This window comes from Panthera tigris, chromosome A1, assembly GCF_018350195.1.
Source record: "Panthera tigris isolate Pti1 chromosome A1, P.tigris_Pti1_mat1.1, whole genome shotgun sequence".
Classification (NCBI taxonomy): Eukaryota; Metazoa; Chordata; class Mammalia; order Carnivora; family Felidae; genus Panthera; species Panthera tigris.
In genome coordinates this window covers 50646614-50665764 of record NC_056660.1, presented here as the reverse complement: position 1 = coordinate 50665764, position 19151 = coordinate 50646614, and the positions used below count along the sequence as shown (strand labels likewise).

Sequence of the window (19151 nt, the reverse complement as noted above, 5' to 3'; positions counted from 1 at the left end):
TCTCCTGGTTTACAAAACTTTTACTCTTCTTTATTAATATACTCTACTACTGTCTTTAGATGTTGGCTTTTCAGGGAGATCTGGGAGTGTGGAGGAAAGGAAACTGTTTCTCCAGAGTACATGGCTCTTACTGTTTGCTCCATATTGCTAGTTTCCTCACATTCCGTTATATTTCCAGGTTGAGGGGGGCAAAGTGCTGTGGAGTGTGGGCTCCTGAGAGGCAGACCAGACAGAAGGCATCTTGGAGGAGGAGGTGGAGAAGGAAATGCCCTTTGTTTTGTTTTGTTTTGTTTGTTTTTTAGAAAAAGAGAGAGCACCCAGCAGGGGAGAGGGGGGAAAGGGAGAGAGAGAGAGAGAATGAATGAATGAATCAATGAATGAATGAATGAGGGAGAGAGACTCTCAAGCAGGCTCCACACCCAGCGCAGAGCCAGATGCAGGACTCGACCCCATGACCCTGGGATCGTGACCTGAGCCAAAATCAAGAATCAGACGCTCAGTCGACTGAGCCATCCAGGCGCCCATGGAACTGCTCTTTTAAGAAATTGGTAGCATGTGCGGGGCACACCTGGGTGGTTCAGTCAGTTGAGCGTCCGACTTTGGCTCAGGTCATGATCTCACGGTTCGTGAGTTCGAGCCCCGCATCGGGCTCTGTGCTGACAGCTTGGGTCCTGGAGCCTGCTTCAGATTCTGTGTCTCCCTCTCTCTCTGCTCCTCCCCTGCTCACACTCTGTCTCTCTCTCAAAAATAAATAAAGATCAAAAAAAAAAAAAAAAACATTTAAAGAAATTGATAGCAAGTGGATGGGAGGCTAGAAAGGATATTCTGGGGAAATACGAGTTCTGTCATTTTTCCCAACGGCAAGGGCATTTCCTCAATCGGAGAAATGGAGAGCTTTCTCATTTTTCAGCTAGTCTTTCTCAGGCTGTTGACTGGATAAAAATATTTACGAAAATTATTTAGGAACACCTAAATTCTATAGTAAGTGTTTATATTCAGCAAAAATCAAGTTAGCAAATAAAGTAGTTATAATTTAAACACATTTATGCTCTCGGGTTGTAGTAATATTCATCTGAAAGCACTTAGCTTAGCAATATGAATTTTGTGTTAAATAACAAGGCTTCATAATCGAAATTTCTCAACCGTAGATACCTTAGTACCTCTGTTATGTTTTTACCTAAATGTAAGAGGAAATACCTTTGAGCTCCATAGGAGAAGAGTATTGAGACCTAATTTCTTATTGGCTTTTCACTCATTAAAATAGTGATTAGAAGTTGAGTTTTTCATAGAGTTGTGATGGATTTTTATTTCGAAAGTATGGCCCTTGATCTAAAGTTGCATTAACAAATAAATCTTTCCTTTTTCTTGAGAGCTGTTATTTAAGAGAAGAGAATTTACTAGTATGAGTATACATTTCTGGTTGCTTATTAAACTATTCTCTCCTGCTCAATAGGGTCATCTGTCTGAAGCATGGTCCCGAGTGACAAAAAATGCCATCGCAGAAACCATCATTGCCTTGACCAAGATGGAGGAAGAATTTAGATCTCCAGTGAGATGTATTGCAACAACTAGGGTACGAGGTTTTTTTCATTTTATTGTTGCATGTTCTTTTTTCCATAATAGGTTTGATTAAACTTAAATCAATAAGTCAGCTTAATCCAATTTTTTTGACCAAATATTCTATTTATTAAAAAAGTGTGAAAGGCTTTTTTGAATTATGAACTAAGTATAGTGGTTATAAAACATTCACATTGACTGTTATGTGTTCTGTATCTCTTGTTTTTGTTATTATTTAGGAAGCTAAGGATAAACTGGTTAGAAAAGGCTAAGACCTTGTGTGGTCTTTCTGATGGTGTATTTACTATAGCTTATACAGTAAATTTAGTGTCAACATTATTCTCAGATACACTGAAAGTCCTTTGAAGACCAGGCCCTCCCTACTCATTTTGGTACTGCCCAATTATTCTAAAGTAGAGCCTACTTACTGGATTTATAGGCCTTACTTCTTTTTAAAAAAGTAAAAAGTGTATTCCCAGAGCAGGGTGGGGAAGAATCTCTTAGCTGGGGAATAGGATTGCATTCTTCAGATGAGACATCTGTAGTAATTTTTAACCTACCAAATTTCATGTCCCATATACTTCCAAAAGAGATTAGGGATTTCCTTGAAGCCAGGGCAGTGTGTCAGCATTAGGAAGAAGTAAATACTGGCAGAAATAGCTCGATAATCTTCACAAGTCTGCAAAAGAAGACAAATTGTATTTCTCTAGGGAAGAAAAAGCCACCTGACACTCTGCTGCTAGTGAGGGTGATGTGTGAAGCTTACTCTGACCACACCACTTCTCCACGCGTGCACTTCTTCACCCTGCACTCCCCTGTCTCCTGGCTTCCTTTGTTTTTCTTTATCTGTTTTTTTTTTTCCTTTTTCTAACTTTTCCCTGTCTTACTCTTTATCTCTATCCACTCGTAAGCACTTTTTAAGTAATTAACTATTTTTTAGTAATGAAGAAATGTGTCATGTAAAACTGAATTTTAATCCTTTAAGCCCCAGAAAGTTTTAAACTGTTTTTGAGGACTATATTCTAAAGTTTGTTAGACACGTCCTTGTTTCTGACAGAGTATACCAAGCACAGTGCTAGGCATTTAGAGGTGTACAGAGACTTCTGAGGAGCTGTTATTATCCAGAAGAATTTAATAGGTACCCACCTACCTACTCATGGGACTGTGTAAAATTAGACAACCATTGTACCACCTTCCTTGGAAGGTAGTGCCTCAGGCAGGTGATGCTAGTTGGAAAAATTTGCAAGAGGCATTGGTACCATAAATATTCAATATGTAAATTTGTTTACTGATACAGTGTTTATATATCCCAATAAGGGATAATTTTATGTCAGGTAAAAAACAGAATGGTTCATCAGAGCAGCAGTGATTTATTCAGTAAATATTTGAGTGCCTACTATGTGCATGACACATACGGCAATGAGCATGTGTGCCTGGTACCACATCAGGAAAACTGGAGTACCACTGGGCATCCATGTATTTTCAGATTCAGCTAGCATTGAGCTGTTGTTATGGTCAGGCAGTCAGTGTTTTACAAGTCTTTTCTAAAAATTCAGTGTTGTGACAGCCTTTCCTTTTAACAGCTCTGGCTTGCTCTAGCATCACTGTGTGTGCTGGATCAGGACCATGTAGATCGTCTCTCCTCGGGGAGATGGATGGGAAAGGATGGACAGCAGAAACAAATGGTAAGATCAGAACTGTTTTATAAAAACCCGTCTTCGTGTCTTCTTTTTCTTTATAAGTAAGCTTTAGCTTAGCTTAAAAAACAAACAAATCTGCGAGTCAAAATCGCACAATTAGTGGAAAGCTTTGTCACATTGCCCAGGTCATCTCACAAATCTGTTTCACTTAGGGTCCTTTCTTCATAGTCTGTTAGGGGCTTTAATTACTATATAAAAGAGCTTTCCCCTTCTCTGAGCCATGTTTGCACCACATCAAAATGTGCTTTTAGCCACATTCTCATTATATATCTAGACTTTACACTAAATGTTCCCAGTCTTATGGTAAGAAGGAAATAAAGCATTAAGAGAGGCACTGTGACATACCATTTATTCACAAATATACAGTACTTAAAGTAGGTTTGCTAGGTGTGCCTACATTCACTGGAAGGGAAGACGTTATATAGGCCCTTTCAACATTTTCTTATTAATGTTTAAGTTTCAAAATGAATAATTTATTCATTTAGCATACAGAATGTTTGAACACAGGGGGGGAGAAAATGTCTTAAGTCATTAGTCAAAGCATACATGTTTATTTTATTAATCATTGAAACTGCTCAGCACATTAATTATTGAATTAGGGGTTTGGAGGGATTTTTATATTTAAGTACACTTGCCATAATTCTGTTTAATGTTCAGATTCTAAATTCCTAATAGACTTCAAAACAATAACATTACTGTTGTGAATAAATCACATTCCATTTGTATGTGTGTCTGAAACTTTCTTGTTACTGTAATGTGACATGTGGCAATGCCTTATTTTAGCCTATGTGTGACAACCACGATGATGGAGAAACCGCAGCCATCATTCTATGCAACGTGTGTGGAAATCTGTGCACCGACTGTGACAGGTTCCTTCATCTTCATCGGCGAACCAAAACTCATCAAAGACAGGTGAAGATGTCTGCCTTTACACGCAGAACAGCATCTGGAGCATAAGATACATCCAATACATTTTGAAATAAATGCGGGAAGGAGGCTCGGTGTACTGGGAAAAAGGGACTATGGGATCAGAGACCTCAGTGGCATTCCCAACTGCCTCACTTACCAGCTGTGTAAAACGACAGTCGTTTAGCCTCTCTGAGACTTCATTTCCACATTCAAAAAAACAGGGTTGTTGTGAAGATTCAGGACAAGATTGGAAATATCTGAAACTTCTTAGAGTGCTTCATGAAGAAAAGCCATTATTGTTTTGAGCAATTAAATGTTACACTTCCTGTTTCCAAGTGATAAATAAAACATTTTCCCCTTTTCTTTAATGAATCAATAGGTCTTCAAAGAGGAAGAAGAAGCTATAAAGGTTGACCTTCATGAAGGCTGTGGTAGAACCAAATTGTTCTGGTTGATGGCTCTAGCAGATTCAAAAACAATGAAGGCAATGGTGGAGTTCCGAGAACACACAGGTAGAAGGATTTAAGATCAAACCGTGACTACTGATTATGATTGAACTGGATGATACTGATGTGAATTATTTAATGTAGATTATTTTGAGTATATTCTGGTAACTATGACATCACCGATCACTGTATTATCGTATTTACTAGACACTGTTATCTAGGGGAGAGAACACTAGACTACAAGTCAGGAAACCTGGTTTGTCACTCACTAGCTGTGTTACCTTGAGCAGCTCATTTTATCTCCAAAACATGTGATTTTTCATTTTTGATTTTTTTTCTAAAGTAAATCTGGTTATATTCTCAGCTTAAAGTTAAATTGAATCTTATGAATTCTTAATTTCCAGCACGTCTGTAGCCTGCCATTTGACACAAATTTGTGATGTTGGAGTTAAGTGCAAATCTGAACAGATTTAAATAAGTAATTTTTCATGCTGCAAGAGCATGGTCTTTCTCATAGCTGATTTCTTTTTCTGCTATCATCTAATAGGGCCATATAATGCATTAGTAAGTGTTCTAATGTTGAACCATTCTTGTATGCATGAGTTAAACTATCCTTAAAAAATTTTTTTTCCTGTAAATATTGATGAATTCTGTGTATTACTATTATATTTATTTTTGTATCTGTGTTTTCAAATGAGCTTGGTCTACATTTTTCAAATCTTCCTATTTTTCCTGTTCTGTTTTGTTTTCTAGATTCTGTTACATCTTTGATGATTTCAGACATTTAATTTCCTTTTCATATAGCTCTGTCAATTCTAGTTCCTTGGATGGGAATTCTTCTGTTTTTTAAGTTTCATATTATCTGATGATAGGTTTTCTTTTATGCCTTGTAATTTTGTTACTATAGTAGTTCTGAAAGAGTTATCTTTCTTTTGTGTATTCTTACTTAATTTTTATTATATTTTGTATGTGCAAAATGTATTTATCTGTGTTTTTGGAGCTGGGGATTTGCCATATCTGCTCAACCTCCTATCTGTTTGGCTTCAGATAGATCTTTAGTTTCTTGTCCCTTTTTTGTGATTAGCTCCTTTATAATTAGGACTGCTTACAACCCTTCTGTAAAACTGCCAGGCTGATTTTCTAGTGATAGCAACTGATACATACCTGATTGTCCTGTTGTTGTTGTTTTATTTAGCTGGGTATTAAAATATGTAGAAAACATATCCTTAAGGAAGATTTTTCTTTTTCTGCTTGAACCTAGGCAAACCCACCACAAGTAGCTCAGAAGCATGCCGCTTTTGTGGTTCCAGGAGTGGAACAGAGTTATCTGCTGTTGGCAGTGTTTGTTCTGATGCCGATTGCCAGGTGAGTATACAGTTAGACAGTCAGGCTGCCCCAGTAAGGAATAGCCTGTATTCCCTCGGGACATATTTACTGCATATAAATAAGAGTTAGCGTTCAGCATCACTTCAGTTTTCTAAGTTAGTATATTCCTCATGTCAAGAGTTAAATTCTTGGGGCGCCTGGATGGCTCAGTCGGTTGGGCATCCTACTTCAGCTCAGGTCATGATCTCATGGTTCATGAGTTTGAGCCCTGCATTGGGCTCTGTGCTGACAGCTCAGAGCCTGCAGCCTACTTCGGATTCTGTGTCTCCCTCTCTCTCTGCCCCTCCCCACTCATGCTCTCTCGCTCTCAAAAATAAAGATACATTTAAAAAAAAAATTCTTTTTAAAGAGTTAAATTCTTTATCAGAGCTAGAGAATGGATCAGATAAGTTTCTCAAGCCTGAACCAGACTGTGTGTGTTTATCAGTTCCACCATAATACATATTTAATGTTTGCTTGTGTGCTAGAAACAGGTAAAAGTCTATGGACTGCATTTCTTTACCTCTTACATACTTTACTCACTTATTTCCCTATAAAACACTTCCAGTATTTAAGAATTCTGTAGTCCTGAACATCCATACACATGCTCCATGCTATCCAAATATTTTCAGTTCTTCAATTCAGTTAACAAGAATTTGAATAGGGTCCAGCTATGAAAGATACCTGTGTATTTTTTATACCCATTGTAGTGAGGAGATAGGTAGTAATTGGGAGATTGTATATCAGGAATTTTTTTGCTTCAGGACTATGCATGAAAATAAATCCACTAAAATTATATTTCACTTTTTTATCAGCATTGTCTTTATGTGAAGTGAAAATTTAGAACAAACTGTGGGTTGATGCGGGGGAAGGGAGAGGGGAAAAATGGGTGATGGGCATTGAGGGGGGGCACTTGTTGGGATGAATACTGGGTGTTTTATGTAAGTGATAAATCACAGGAATCTATCCCCAAAACCAAGAGCATACTGTATACACTGCATGTTAGCCAACTTGACAATAAATTCTATTTTTTTAAAAATTACACGTTAAAAACCTTGCTAATAATCTTTAAGTTATATTCAAATGAAGAATAAAAAAAAACTTTATTGTTACATAGCCTCTATATGTATTTCCTGTGGGAAATATCTTGGAAAATTAATATAATGGATATAATTACCAGGAGATATGCCCTTTTTGATATTTTGAATGCCATCATAATTTATTTTTAATAGGAATATGCTAAGATAGCCTGTAGTAAGACGCATCCTTGTGGCCATCCATGTGGAGGTGTTAAAAATGAAGAGCACTGTCTGCCCTGTCTCCATGGCTGTGATAAAAGTGCCACAACGCTGAAGCAAGATGCCGATGACATGTGCATGATCTGTTTCACCGAAGCGCTCTCAGCAGCACCAGCCATTCAGGTTGTCTCAGCTCTTAAAGTGTTACAAGTGTCTAGAATTTAAAACGGGAATTATAAATATATTTGTTAAATAAACAGATCACTTAAACCTATTTTATATCATTGGAAGAAAATGTCCCACTAACATCTTCCATTTCTTGAAGAGCAAATTCTGTCCCTTTATGTTTTTTCCATTTTGTGTGCTCAGCTTTAATTTGTGATTTGTGTGAGTCTGTATAATCAATAGAATGTATAAAATATTCTTAAGGGAGGAAAAAATAATAAGGTTATCTAGTAACCACTCTCTTCTTAATTTCGAAAACCCAGAATGGTAGCATTATGCAATTGATAAACATACCTATATATGTAATGCATTTGCATACATCTATAATGTTAGTAATATTATTGAAGTTATAATTTGCTAAATAAGTTTTTAAAACTTTTACCACTTGTTTATATTTTCAGTTTTTACGACTGCAAAATAATGAATATTCTCAAAAATAAATCTTAAACCTTTAAATCAGGAGTTCCTTCTTTCTACCAGAAACAAAAGTTAATAATTCTAAATTGCTCCCTAACGTGGCTTACTCTTGGTGTCATTAATACACGAATGGTAACAAATTGGGAGAAGCTGAAGATATAGTTTATAATATTTCATGAATAACAGAGAAGATCTGAAATTTCATTATTCTAAACTTGATTTTTCCCTTACCTGCTTTAACTAGCACCTTGCATTGAACATGGAATAATCTGCCATTTATTCAAGTGTTTATCGTTATCACATTTGCTTACATCCCTTTCTTTTTTTAATTTAAGCTGGACTGTAGTCACGTATTCCACTTACAGTGCTGCCGACGAGTTTTGGAAAATAGATGGCTTGGTCCAAGGATAACATTTGGCTTTATATCTTGTCCCATTTGCAAGGTATGGAGAGAATCAGAAACTGTCTACTTTCTATTTTTATCTTTACCTTCATCTTTCAGAATAAACATGTCAGCATCTCTTGGTGTCCTTCTCGATTTACTTTTTGCCCCCGTTCCCCACCAGTTTCTGCTCTTTTCATCCAGGTGTGCCAGAGAATATTATAAGATCCCTCTATCTATTATAATGCATTTCAAAACAGTAAGTGTCCATTAAAAGCTGTTTAAATGGAATTAAACATATCGCATCAGAAAATTCACTTAGACATCATCATGCATGGTGTTTGTCACCACTTTCACATCAAATCCTGAGACACGACAGCAGGTGACGACCAAAATGAATGAGTCTGTGGTGCTTGTAGCTTCTTACACCTGCCAATAAAGATGAGGTCTGGGTTTTCAGAGCCATTAAGATGAATTCTTTTAGAGCGTAGGTAAAACAAGGAGAAGATTATTAACATTTTGACAAATCTCTTTAAAGATAGTAAACAAAGTAGCAACTTGTTTTGGCCAGCCAGTCATGATTAACAAAAAACCTGTTTCAGAATGTGACTGACAGTGCCTTCTCTAGTTAAATTCTTCATTCCTTCCTCTGTTAAGTTCTCCCTATTTCCTTCAGATGTGCAGACTGGTATAAAGGGTATAAAATGGAAAGACTTGCTGCAATCATTGTTTAGTTAGACTGAGGAACAATCAAAAATATTGTAATAAATAATTTTCTCTCTCTTCTTATATGGTGCCACAGAAAAGGTCACATTTAGGAAATGATATACGAAGGTGATATACAAAATACTACCTCTTCATCTACCCTACCCCAAAGAACCAGCACACTCACACAGAGGGAGTGGGTCTTATTTGTGGCAGCAAGGCCACCTTTTATTCCCAGAAGAGCTAAGGCAACAGAAGATATATTTCAGGCTCAGGAAATATGAAGATAATGAAACAGAATTTTCATGCTTTATGTCTCATTTGCCCCCATTGTCCCTGATCTTGGAAAAATGTGGGCTTGTGAGGGTTTTACAGGATTGTTTTTAAACGGTATTTTATTTAGAAAATGTCCACTCTCTGGTTATCTCCTAACACAGTGCTTAATTCTTAGATGCACACTTAGTGTTTGTTGAATTCATAAATAAATGATTCTGTTAAAGAATATTCATTTTTTAAATTTCAGAACAAAATAAATCATATAGTATTAAAAGACCTGCTTGATCCAATAAAAGATCTCTATGAAGATGTCAGAAGAAAAGCCTTAATGAGATTGGAATACGAAGGTCTGCATAAGAGTGAAGCTATCACAACGCCTGGTGTGAGATTTTATAACGACCCCGCTGGCTATGCCATGAACAGATATGCATATTATGTCTGCTACAAATGCAGAAAGGTATGCTGTAAATTATCATGGGAGTTTTTAAGAACTAGAGATTACCTATGTGATTAAGAATTGAATTGTATAATGATACTGAATTCTTATATCTTAAGTCCGAAGTTAAAAATGAGAAAGCTTGATACTATGTTTTAAGTTGAATTTTTTTACTCAATTTGTTTTGGGATTTTTTTTAACCTGTATAAACTATTTCCAAAGCATGTAGTATTTCTGTACACAAGCCACTTCACATCAGTAATCTCCTGTTTGCCAAATCCAGTTAGTTCTTAAATAAATCTCTCCTACTTGCTCTTACCACCATTTCCTCATAAAATTCCTTGGCTTCCAAGATGCTACTCTTGGAAAGTACTACTCTTTATTTCTGGTTATTTGTCTTTAACTCCTTTATAAGGCTCGTTTTCATTTACCTGCTCTGTATAGATTTAGTTTCTCAGCAGTGTATTCTTGCCTAATTATAACCTTCTTACCTTTGCAGAGCTCTTGTTCGCCAAACATCTGTATCATTCTGACCTTGAAAAATTTTTGAGACTTAGATACAAATATTTAACTGCTTACCAGACATTTTAATTTTTTCACAGATACTTCAAAGTCCACATGAGAAGTATTACATTCATCGACTTTGACTGTCTCAGTGTCTGGTCTTTATTTACAAAGTCTTATCAATTCTGTCTCTAAATATCTCTGAATTCTTTTTTTTCTATTACATCTTCAGCAACCCTAATCATTTTCTTTGGTAATTACAGTAGCCTTCTTACTGAGCCCCCTGTGTGGAGCCCCTAACCCCTCCATTCCATCCTTTACACTCACATTGCTACTAGTAGATTAATATTTCTAAACCTCAAGGGGCGCCTGGGTGGCTTAGTGGGTTGAGCATCTGACTTCAGCTCAGGTCATGATTTCATGGTTTATGGTTCGAACCCTGTGTCGGGCTCTGTGCTGACAGCTTGGAGCCTGGAGCCTGCTTCGGATTCTGTGTCTTCCTCTCTCTCTGTCCCTCCCCCACTACTATTACTACTACAGTATTAAAATTTGGAAAATTCTCACGCATGATTATCAAAGCAATAGAAGGAAACATTTAATGTTTCAAAATGAGAAAAATTACTCAAACTTTGCCCTGAGAAAGCAGTTTCTCTTCACTACTTAATATATTTTTTATATTTATTTGGAATATTATACATTCTTTTGTTATTTTACTTTGACAGTACAGTGTTTGGAGTTCCTACTGTATGCATGAGTTTATTCCAGATTAAAGTAGCTTTATTTCATACTCCAGTCTAACCATATGGGCATCCACTGGGCACTGCAGGGGAGAGTCTAACAGATAATAGTATTTTCTAAGAACTCTTGATTTTACTTTCAGTATCCTCATACTGTATCTTCCATGACAAGGTTTTTGTTGTTGTTCTCCGCATAGGCATATTTTGGTGGCGAAGCTCGGTGCGATGCTGAGGCTGGACAAGGGGATGATTATGATCCCAGAGAGCTCATTTGTGGTGCCTGTTCTGATGTGTCCAGGGCTCAGGTGGGTAGCACATTTTAATAGAAAAGACAATTTAGATATGTTAAGCTCCTATTTTTTTTCAAAAATAATAATATAACTAAGATGGTGGGAATAATACAGCAAGTTTTTGCCCAGTGTTTATAGCAGTGTATAATTTTTCAAATTAATTCATATATGTTATTTTCTTGGATGGTATTTACATTTTATAATTTTGTCTTAAATAAAATTATCACCATATTTCAACAAGTAATAAATTTATGTATTTCACTTTCTCAAACCTGTAGTCACACTTTTAGGTTTACCTCACTTCCATGCAATCTTCATAGTACATCTGTGAGACTGAGAGATAGATTAAATATTATTAACCATTCAGTTTGGCTGACCAGGAAAAATTTACCAGGAAATCAACTGTCTTACTTATTAAATCAGATTGGCTATGATGAATCTGAGATAAGAATTTAGGGCCTTCTCCAGACCTTTTGGGCAGAGCTATGCGTTTATTCATTAATTTTTTAATGTATATATCCTCAGTTTTCCAATCAGTTTTGAGACCTATGCATACTCACATGATATGAATCACTAAGCTACATATATGACCGTCCTTAACTGTAATTGAAATAGACTCACTGTAATCTTGTGTCTGTGTATTTTCTTTTGCTATAGATGTGTCCAAAACATGGCACAGACTTTTTGGAGTATAAATGTCGCTACTGCTGTTCAGTGGCAGTCTTTTTCTGTTTTGGAACAACACATTTTTGTAATGCTTGTCATGATGATTTTCAAAGAATGACTAGCATTCCTAAGGAAGAACTACCACACTGTCCTGCAGGTATGCTTTTAATATTTTTAAAAACATTGTTGTAATGTATTTACTTTCGAGTTTAATTTAATGATCACAAGAGAACCCTGTTCCAAGTGGTAGAAATCCGGTTCAAACTAGACTAAAGAATCAGAGCAAATTTCTTGGCCCTTGTAAGCTTTTGACATTCTGAGTGAAGTAGAAAGATCACCATGGTGATGAGGGGTCAAGAGTTGTAATGGAAACCGGCACCTGGGGAAGAAGGAAGTCAGTAAAAAAAATCACTGTTTCGCACTGTAGGGCCATGTGAAGTTTGAAATTATGAATTGATAATAGAACAGTTTTAAAAGATTTTGTAATTTTTTTTTTTTTTTTTGAGAAGTCTGGAACCAGCACCATAAAACGGACAAGTGATTTGATCTAGAGTGGCTGGGAATCAGCAGCATAGGGAGCGTCAGGAAAGCCAAGGAGTTCAGCTGCTGAGAATACAGGAGAAATAATTGTGTGTAGAGGCCAGGCTGAGAAAAATAGGAATATGGAACCAAAAAGAAACCCAAAAGATTGGAAGAGGTCAGGAGGCTGGTGGTTCCAATGCAGTGGAGTACCAGGCTTCACAGAAGTGGGGGAAGCAGAAGGGGAGGTAAATGTGACCAAAGTAGAGAATTTTACATGAGATATATCTGAAATTGGTGAAAATACATGCAAAAGTACTTACAGCACAATCCACAATCTTTTGAAAGCTGAGAAACATACTCTCATCCACTGCTTATCAGAGAGCAGATGCTAGAACCCTACTGAAAAAAAGCCTCTCAAAATTGCTAACACATCTACCTTTCAACAGTCCACTTCTGAGGATATACCTACATATGTGAGGTAAATAAAAAAAGCAAATAAACAAGACTATTCATTGCAACATGGCTTGTAAAAATAAAAATTCATAAGCAACCCAGGTGTCCAGCAGGAGGGTGGTTACACACTAAGTACTGTGCACCATCAAAAAGAGAAAATGGTGATGAGGATGGAGTTTCTATGTACTCATATGGAAAGATGTGTAGGAGACTGTTACGTGAAAAATCAAGTTACAGGGGCGTGTGAGTGGCTTAGTTGGTTAGGCATCCGACTTCAGCTCAGGTCATGGTCTCACAGTTTGTGAGTTCAAGTCCCACGTCAGGCTCTGTGCTGACAGTTCAGAGCCTGGAGCCGTCTTTGGATTCTGTGTCTCCCTCTCTGTCTGCCCCTACCCCACTTGCACTGTCTTTCTCTCTCAAAAATAACTAAACATAAAAAAATTTTTAATGAAAACTTTTAAAGAAAAAAAGAAAAATCAATTTACAAAACAAGGTATATAGTCTGCTGTCTTGTAGGAAAGGGGAAAATGAAAATATATGCTCATATTTGTTTATATTTGCCTTTAAAAAACTGTGGAAAGATACACTAGAAATTAATAAAATTAATTTACTATTGGGAAAAACCAGGAAGATAGGTAGAGATGGGAGAAAGGTGACTCAATGTATACAGTGTTTTAACATTTTGATTTTTAAGCCATGAGAAATATATTATCTATTCAGAAAGAATAAGTAGGGTTTTTTTTTTTTTTGAGTATAGCTACTTTTGCTATTTTGTTTATGTTAAATAGATAAAAGATTGTTCATGGTAAATAGAAATTGTTACACTCTTTCCCCTCTAAAAAGAATTTTTTATTTTAAAGTAGATGTAGTAGACTTTGAAAGAAGCAAGGTCAGAATAACGCGAGGCTAGGTGTTTAGGATAATGGCCAGCATAAAGATGTGAAATGTAATAGCTAGAGGAGGGTGGTGAGCTGGAGGTCAGCAAATGAAGGAAGTACCATAGGGGCAGTTTTCTGGCTCATGTTAGTTTCACGGGAAGAGGGTTATTGAATTGAAAGTTGTAAGTCAGTGGTCTAGAAGTAAATGGGAACCAGGAGAGTCGGTCTTGCTTCCTGGCTTCATGACACAGAGGAGCTCAAGAGATAAGCAGCTTCTAGTTGAGAAAGTTTAGAGGCAAGCAATATCATCAGGGAAAATTCACATTTTTACTTAATGAAAGAAAGTTTCTTCTATGTTCAGAAACAAAGACAAAACAACAACCAAACACTAAAATTAATCAAGAGGTTAGCTAGCAATAAAACAAGTGTGGAGAACACAGAGGTGGATAGTCGCTGAGAGGTTCCAGCAAAGGCAAGGCTTCCCTCACACATTCACATGATCACCGAGCTCTGCCAGTACAGGGACTTCACCCTGGAAACAACCATGAGCCAGAGGGATGAGGCAGGAGAGGATTTACAGAGATGACAGGAGGGAACTGACATCAATCCTGGGCATTTTCACATACATTTTCTTACCTAGTTTTTACAACCTACAAGGTAGCTGGTGTTATTCTCACCTTCACAGATAGAAAGTTAAGGCCCAGAGAAATTCAGTAGCTGGCCTAAGATCATAACACTTAGACTGAGGCATGCTCTCCCAGCCTTTCACATTCATCTAACTCATTAACTCATCCATTCCTATAGAGAACTGGAATAGAATTAAAGCAGACCCCACAGTGAAATCAGCAGGGAAGATGGCCATACATTTTACTTAGAAGGACGGAGGGATTGATTCTATAACCACTGTCAACCCATTAATTCCAATTTTTAATATATGGATAAGAACAAGAGTCCAGATTAAGAAGTTAAAGTAGACCATTCCTCTGTTACTTTCTAAAATAATTATTAACCACCTTCTTAGTGCCAGAATACTTAGAGTTAAATATTGCTGTGCCTATTTAAAAGATGAGGGACCTAAGGGGTTCCTGGGTGGCTCAGTAGGTTAAGCGTCCAATTTCAGTTCAGGTCACGATCTCGCGGTCCATGAGTTTGAGCCCCACGTCAGGCTCCATGCTGACAGCTCAGAGCCTCGAGCCTGCTTTAGATTCTGTGTCTCCCTCTCCCTCTACCCCTCCCCCACCCACACTCTGTCTCTCAAAAATGAATAAATGTTAAAAATTTTTTTTTCAAATAAAAAAACTAAAATAAAACATGAGGGACCTAAGAATCAAGAAAGATTAAGTTAACTTTGCCTCACTTTTCTTATCTGCACAATGGGGACAATAGTTCCTGCCTCTATGACTGGTAGAAGATTGACTTGACATACTAGAGCCGTACCTCAATAGCAAGCACACAAGTGTCTGCAGGTGATTTTTCTTTTGTTTTTACTTTTACTGTATTTTTTTTTAGCATCATGATTATATTACTATTTTTTACCTTCATGATTAGATTACTAACTCCTTGAAGATAGGGGCCATGTACTATTCATTTTTACATCTCAAGCACCTAATGTAACACCATTCACACATTAGGCACTGAGTAAATACTTGTTGAGTAAGTGACCGTTTATTTTCTCCCAGAAAAAAACAAGGACTGCAGTTTGCAGGAGCCATCATTTATGGTGTGTACTTGAGTGTCCCTCTTCCTGACAAGTCTCCCCCACCCACCAGTGGGGTGGGCAGAATATCAGTGTGCAGTGTGATTTGGGGTGGCAGGTACTGATACACACTATAATTTATAACCGGAATAATTACCTTTGTAGGTTTTAACCGCTGCTCTTATGTCTGGTAGCTGAAACCAGCAGTTGACTTCTCCCTCTGAGATGACCTGTCTTCAGTGTGATACTTACCCTCTTGCCTTGGCCTTACTCTTATATGGATAGAGGCAGTTTGTACTTGTTTGGTGGTAGTAATAACAGCTAACATACTGTGCCAGGCTAAGAGCTTCATAAACACTAGCCTTTTATCCCTCCTGTTTTCCTTCTTTTAAACCTAGAAGAGATAAATTCAGTTCAGATCTCATTCCCCATTTATCTGGGTAAGCTTATTCCATCCAATCTCATACTTTTCTTTCAGAGCCAAAATTTACATTTATTGTTTTGGTTACTAGCTGTAGGAAACAAATGCATACTTCTGTTTCTTCCTCTGCTGTTAGAGACTCTGTATTCAGGTATAAGCCCAGCCAGGATTCCCTACACAGTCAAGTTCCTCATTTATAAAGGAGCTAAATGTCCTTTACTTTTTTTTTTTAATGTTTACCTATTTTTGAGAAATAACGAAACAGAGCACAAGCAGGGGCAGAGAGAGAGGGAGACACAGAATCCAAAGCAGGCTTCAAGCTCTGAGCTGTCAGCACAGAGCCTGACATGGGGCTCGAACCCATGAACCATGAGATCATGACCTGAGCTGAAGTTGGACGCTTAACTGAGCCACCCAGGTGCCCCTAAAAGTCCTTTTTAAATGATAAGAAACACATGACATGAAGCACAATAATATAGCAAGTCTTTTAAAATAGAAAAGTATAGTTTTATGTACATTTTTAAGCCTCATTAAGTTTCTCTTTTCCCTAAGCGCTTCTTCCAGATTGTTATATTTTATATTATGTTACCATTCATATATTTAAGCTGATTTTCATTTTTCTACTAATCTTCCTTCAGATACTTTTAAAATAACAGTCTTTAATAATCAGTCTTTCCATTTCATCAGTGTGTGCGTTTTCTTCAGAGAACTAACATGGCTTATTTACATTTAAATTTGTTTTTACCTGCAGAAAAACATTCTATTAAAAAGTCTCCATATTTTCTCATCCAGAATAGTGTTCAGTTCAACTGAACTGACAGATTTTCATGACGATTTTTGTTCATTGTTCTTTGCTTTAAAATGATATATCTAATGTTCAACCTCACTAATCAGGGAAATGCCAAACAAAATCACAATGAGGTATCACTCTACACCAATTAGAATGGTTAGAATCAGAAAGACAAGAAATAACCAGTGTTGGCAAGGATGTGGACTAGAAGGAACCCTCGTGCACTATTGGTAGGAATGCAAACTGGTGCAGCCACTGTGGAAAACAATATGGAGGTTTCTCAAAAAATTTAAAATAGAAATACCATATGATCCAGTAATTCCACTACTGGGTATTTACCCAAAGAAAATGAAAACACTAATTCAAAAAGATAGATGTACTCCTATGTTTATTATAACATTATTTACAATGGCCAAGATATAGAAGCAACCCAGGTGCCCATCAAGAGATAAATGGATAAAGAAGATGTATACACACACACACACACACACACACACACACAGAGTAGAATATTACACAGCCATAAAAAGAAAGAGATCTTCCCTTTTGTGATAACATGGATGGAGACATAGAGGGTATTATGCTAAGTAATAAGAAATAAGTCAAACAGAGAAAGACAAATGCCATATGATTTTGCTTAAATGTGGAATCTAAAAAACTAAACGAAACAAAAAAGCAGAAACAGATCCATATACAGAGAACGGTCTGATGTTTCTGAATGGGGGAAGTAGGCACAAAATGGGTGAAGGGGAGTAGGAGATACAGGCTTCTAGTTATGGGATGAAAAAGTCACCAAAGTGAAAGGTATAACATAGGAAATCTAGTCAGTGGTAATATAATAGCTTTGTATGGTGACAGATGGTATGGCTCACTTGGGGTAAGCATAGCATAATGTATAGCTGTGTGGAAGCATTATGTTGCACACCTGAAATTAAAGTAGCATGTGTGTCAACTGTACTTCCATTAAAAAAAATAAAAATGTTTAAGATGAGGTATCTCATTCATTAATAGAATAAAATCTATAGCTCATAGAGGTGATTTCTAGGCAAGATGTTGTAGGTAGATTCTGTCATTTTTAAAATTTGTATTTGTGTAACCATAGTCCTGTTATTTCTTTGAATATCTTATCAGTAATTTATATTTACATTAGGTTTGTATATATGTGTGTGTTTTTTTAATTATATGCTTTTGCCTCTTTCAAAATGTATATAGGTCCCAAAGGCAAACAATTAGAAGGAACTGAATGTCCACTCCATGTTGTTCATCCACCCACTGGGGAAGAATTTGCTCTGGGCTGTGGAGTGTGCAGAAATGCTCACACTTTTTAGAACACTCAGATTCCTTTGTCTACAGAGAAGAAGTTGCCTTCATCCCCCAAGTGGATGTGGTAAAGTTTAAACTCTGCTCAGGATAAGGACGGGACCATTTTTACATCCATGAAAATGAACCATTCACAGTGCAAGAAGGATGCCAAATACCATGTACATAATTCTTGCTATGGAAAGTTTCCCCATTATTTCAGTTTATTTTCTTTTGAACCAAGACATCAAACTTGTGAGGTGTTTGCATGTGGCCATTACCGTCATTGGCCTGTGAAGCATTGAACATTTATAGATAATTGATATAAAAGAATCGCCATGCCCATGGACTAAGAATGATGCTGGCTTTCAAGCAAAAAAGAAAAATAATCATTGTTTATTGTATACTGCCTTTTTTGTAATCCTGTATAATTGCATCACGGGTGGGGATGAAAAGAAGAATATTCTGGTTTATTTCCTAGACTGTTATTTAAAAAAAAAAATTGTGTTAGGACTGGCATATAAATGTAATAAGTATCACACTGTATATAAAGATATCAATGTTTGTTCTGTATAAGAATTACTAAATTACAAATGCAGTTTCATTTAAACTTCTAGGTTAAGTTGAGCCTGAAATTTTAATGAAGTGCAATACTGAGTGTGCCTCATTATCTTGCAGCTGTAAACATATTGGAATGTACATGTCAATAAACCACTGTACATTTTTATACAGTGATAAAGTCTAACAACTGTGTGAGGTGTTTCTTCAGAAACAAAATTTAAATACCTTTAAGGTCTAAATTCCATCCAATTTTCCTTGTAAAAAAATTCACTGACACAACACAATGATAACTTTCATAACTCTTAGGGAAAATAAGACTAGTAATGAAGTACATTTTGGAATCTTAATTAAACACTGGGAAGAACAAATAAATATATGTATTAATAAACAGACACATGCCAAAGACAGGAAAAAAACCATCTAGGAAATTGACCAACCTCTACCTTACTAACCAGAACCTTTTTGGACTTTTATCATCAACAAAATCACTTGTCTCTTCTTCACAGACTACAGTGTGTTTCTGTGGATCTTTTTTTATAGTTAACTCATAAAATTGACAATTGTTATTTATAAGTATCATAAATCAGTTTCTATTTATTTCATGAGAATGACAAAAGTTTTTTTTCAGTTTTGTTCTATATTCCCATTGTTGGAAATACATAAATTGATGCGTCAATA

The 19151-nt window shown here is 36.5% G+C and overlaps 1 protein-coding gene across 12 annotated transcripts in view; it reads left to right on the top strand.

The window, feature by feature from the left end:
- Positions 1-18657, top strand: part of MYCBP2 (MYC binding protein 2) — a 283680-nt gene extending 265023 nt beyond the window's left edge. For all 12 annotated transcript variants that reach the window (XM_042978630.1, XM_042978658.1, XM_042978633.1 and 9 more), the window contains 11 exons: positions 1454-1573; positions 3141-3242; positions 4041-4169; positions 4546-4678; positions 5874-5977; positions 7210-7398; positions 8193-8300; positions 9468-9677; positions 11095-11202; positions 11845-12010; positions 17826-18657. In XM_042978630.1, coding sequence (XP_042834564.1) covers positions 1454-1573; positions 3141-3242; positions 4041-4169; positions 4546-4678; positions 5874-5977; positions 7210-7398; positions 8193-8300; positions 9468-9677; positions 11095-11202; positions 11845-12010; positions 17826-17941 — 1485 coding nt within the window. In that variant the 3' untranslated portion in view covers positions 17942-18657. The remainder of the gene's footprint in view (positions 1-1453; positions 1574-3140; positions 3243-4040; positions 4170-4545; positions 4679-5873; positions 5978-7209; positions 7399-8192; positions 8301-9467; positions 9678-11094; positions 11203-11844; positions 12011-17825) is intronic.
- Positions 18658-19151: the final 494 nt, after the last annotated feature.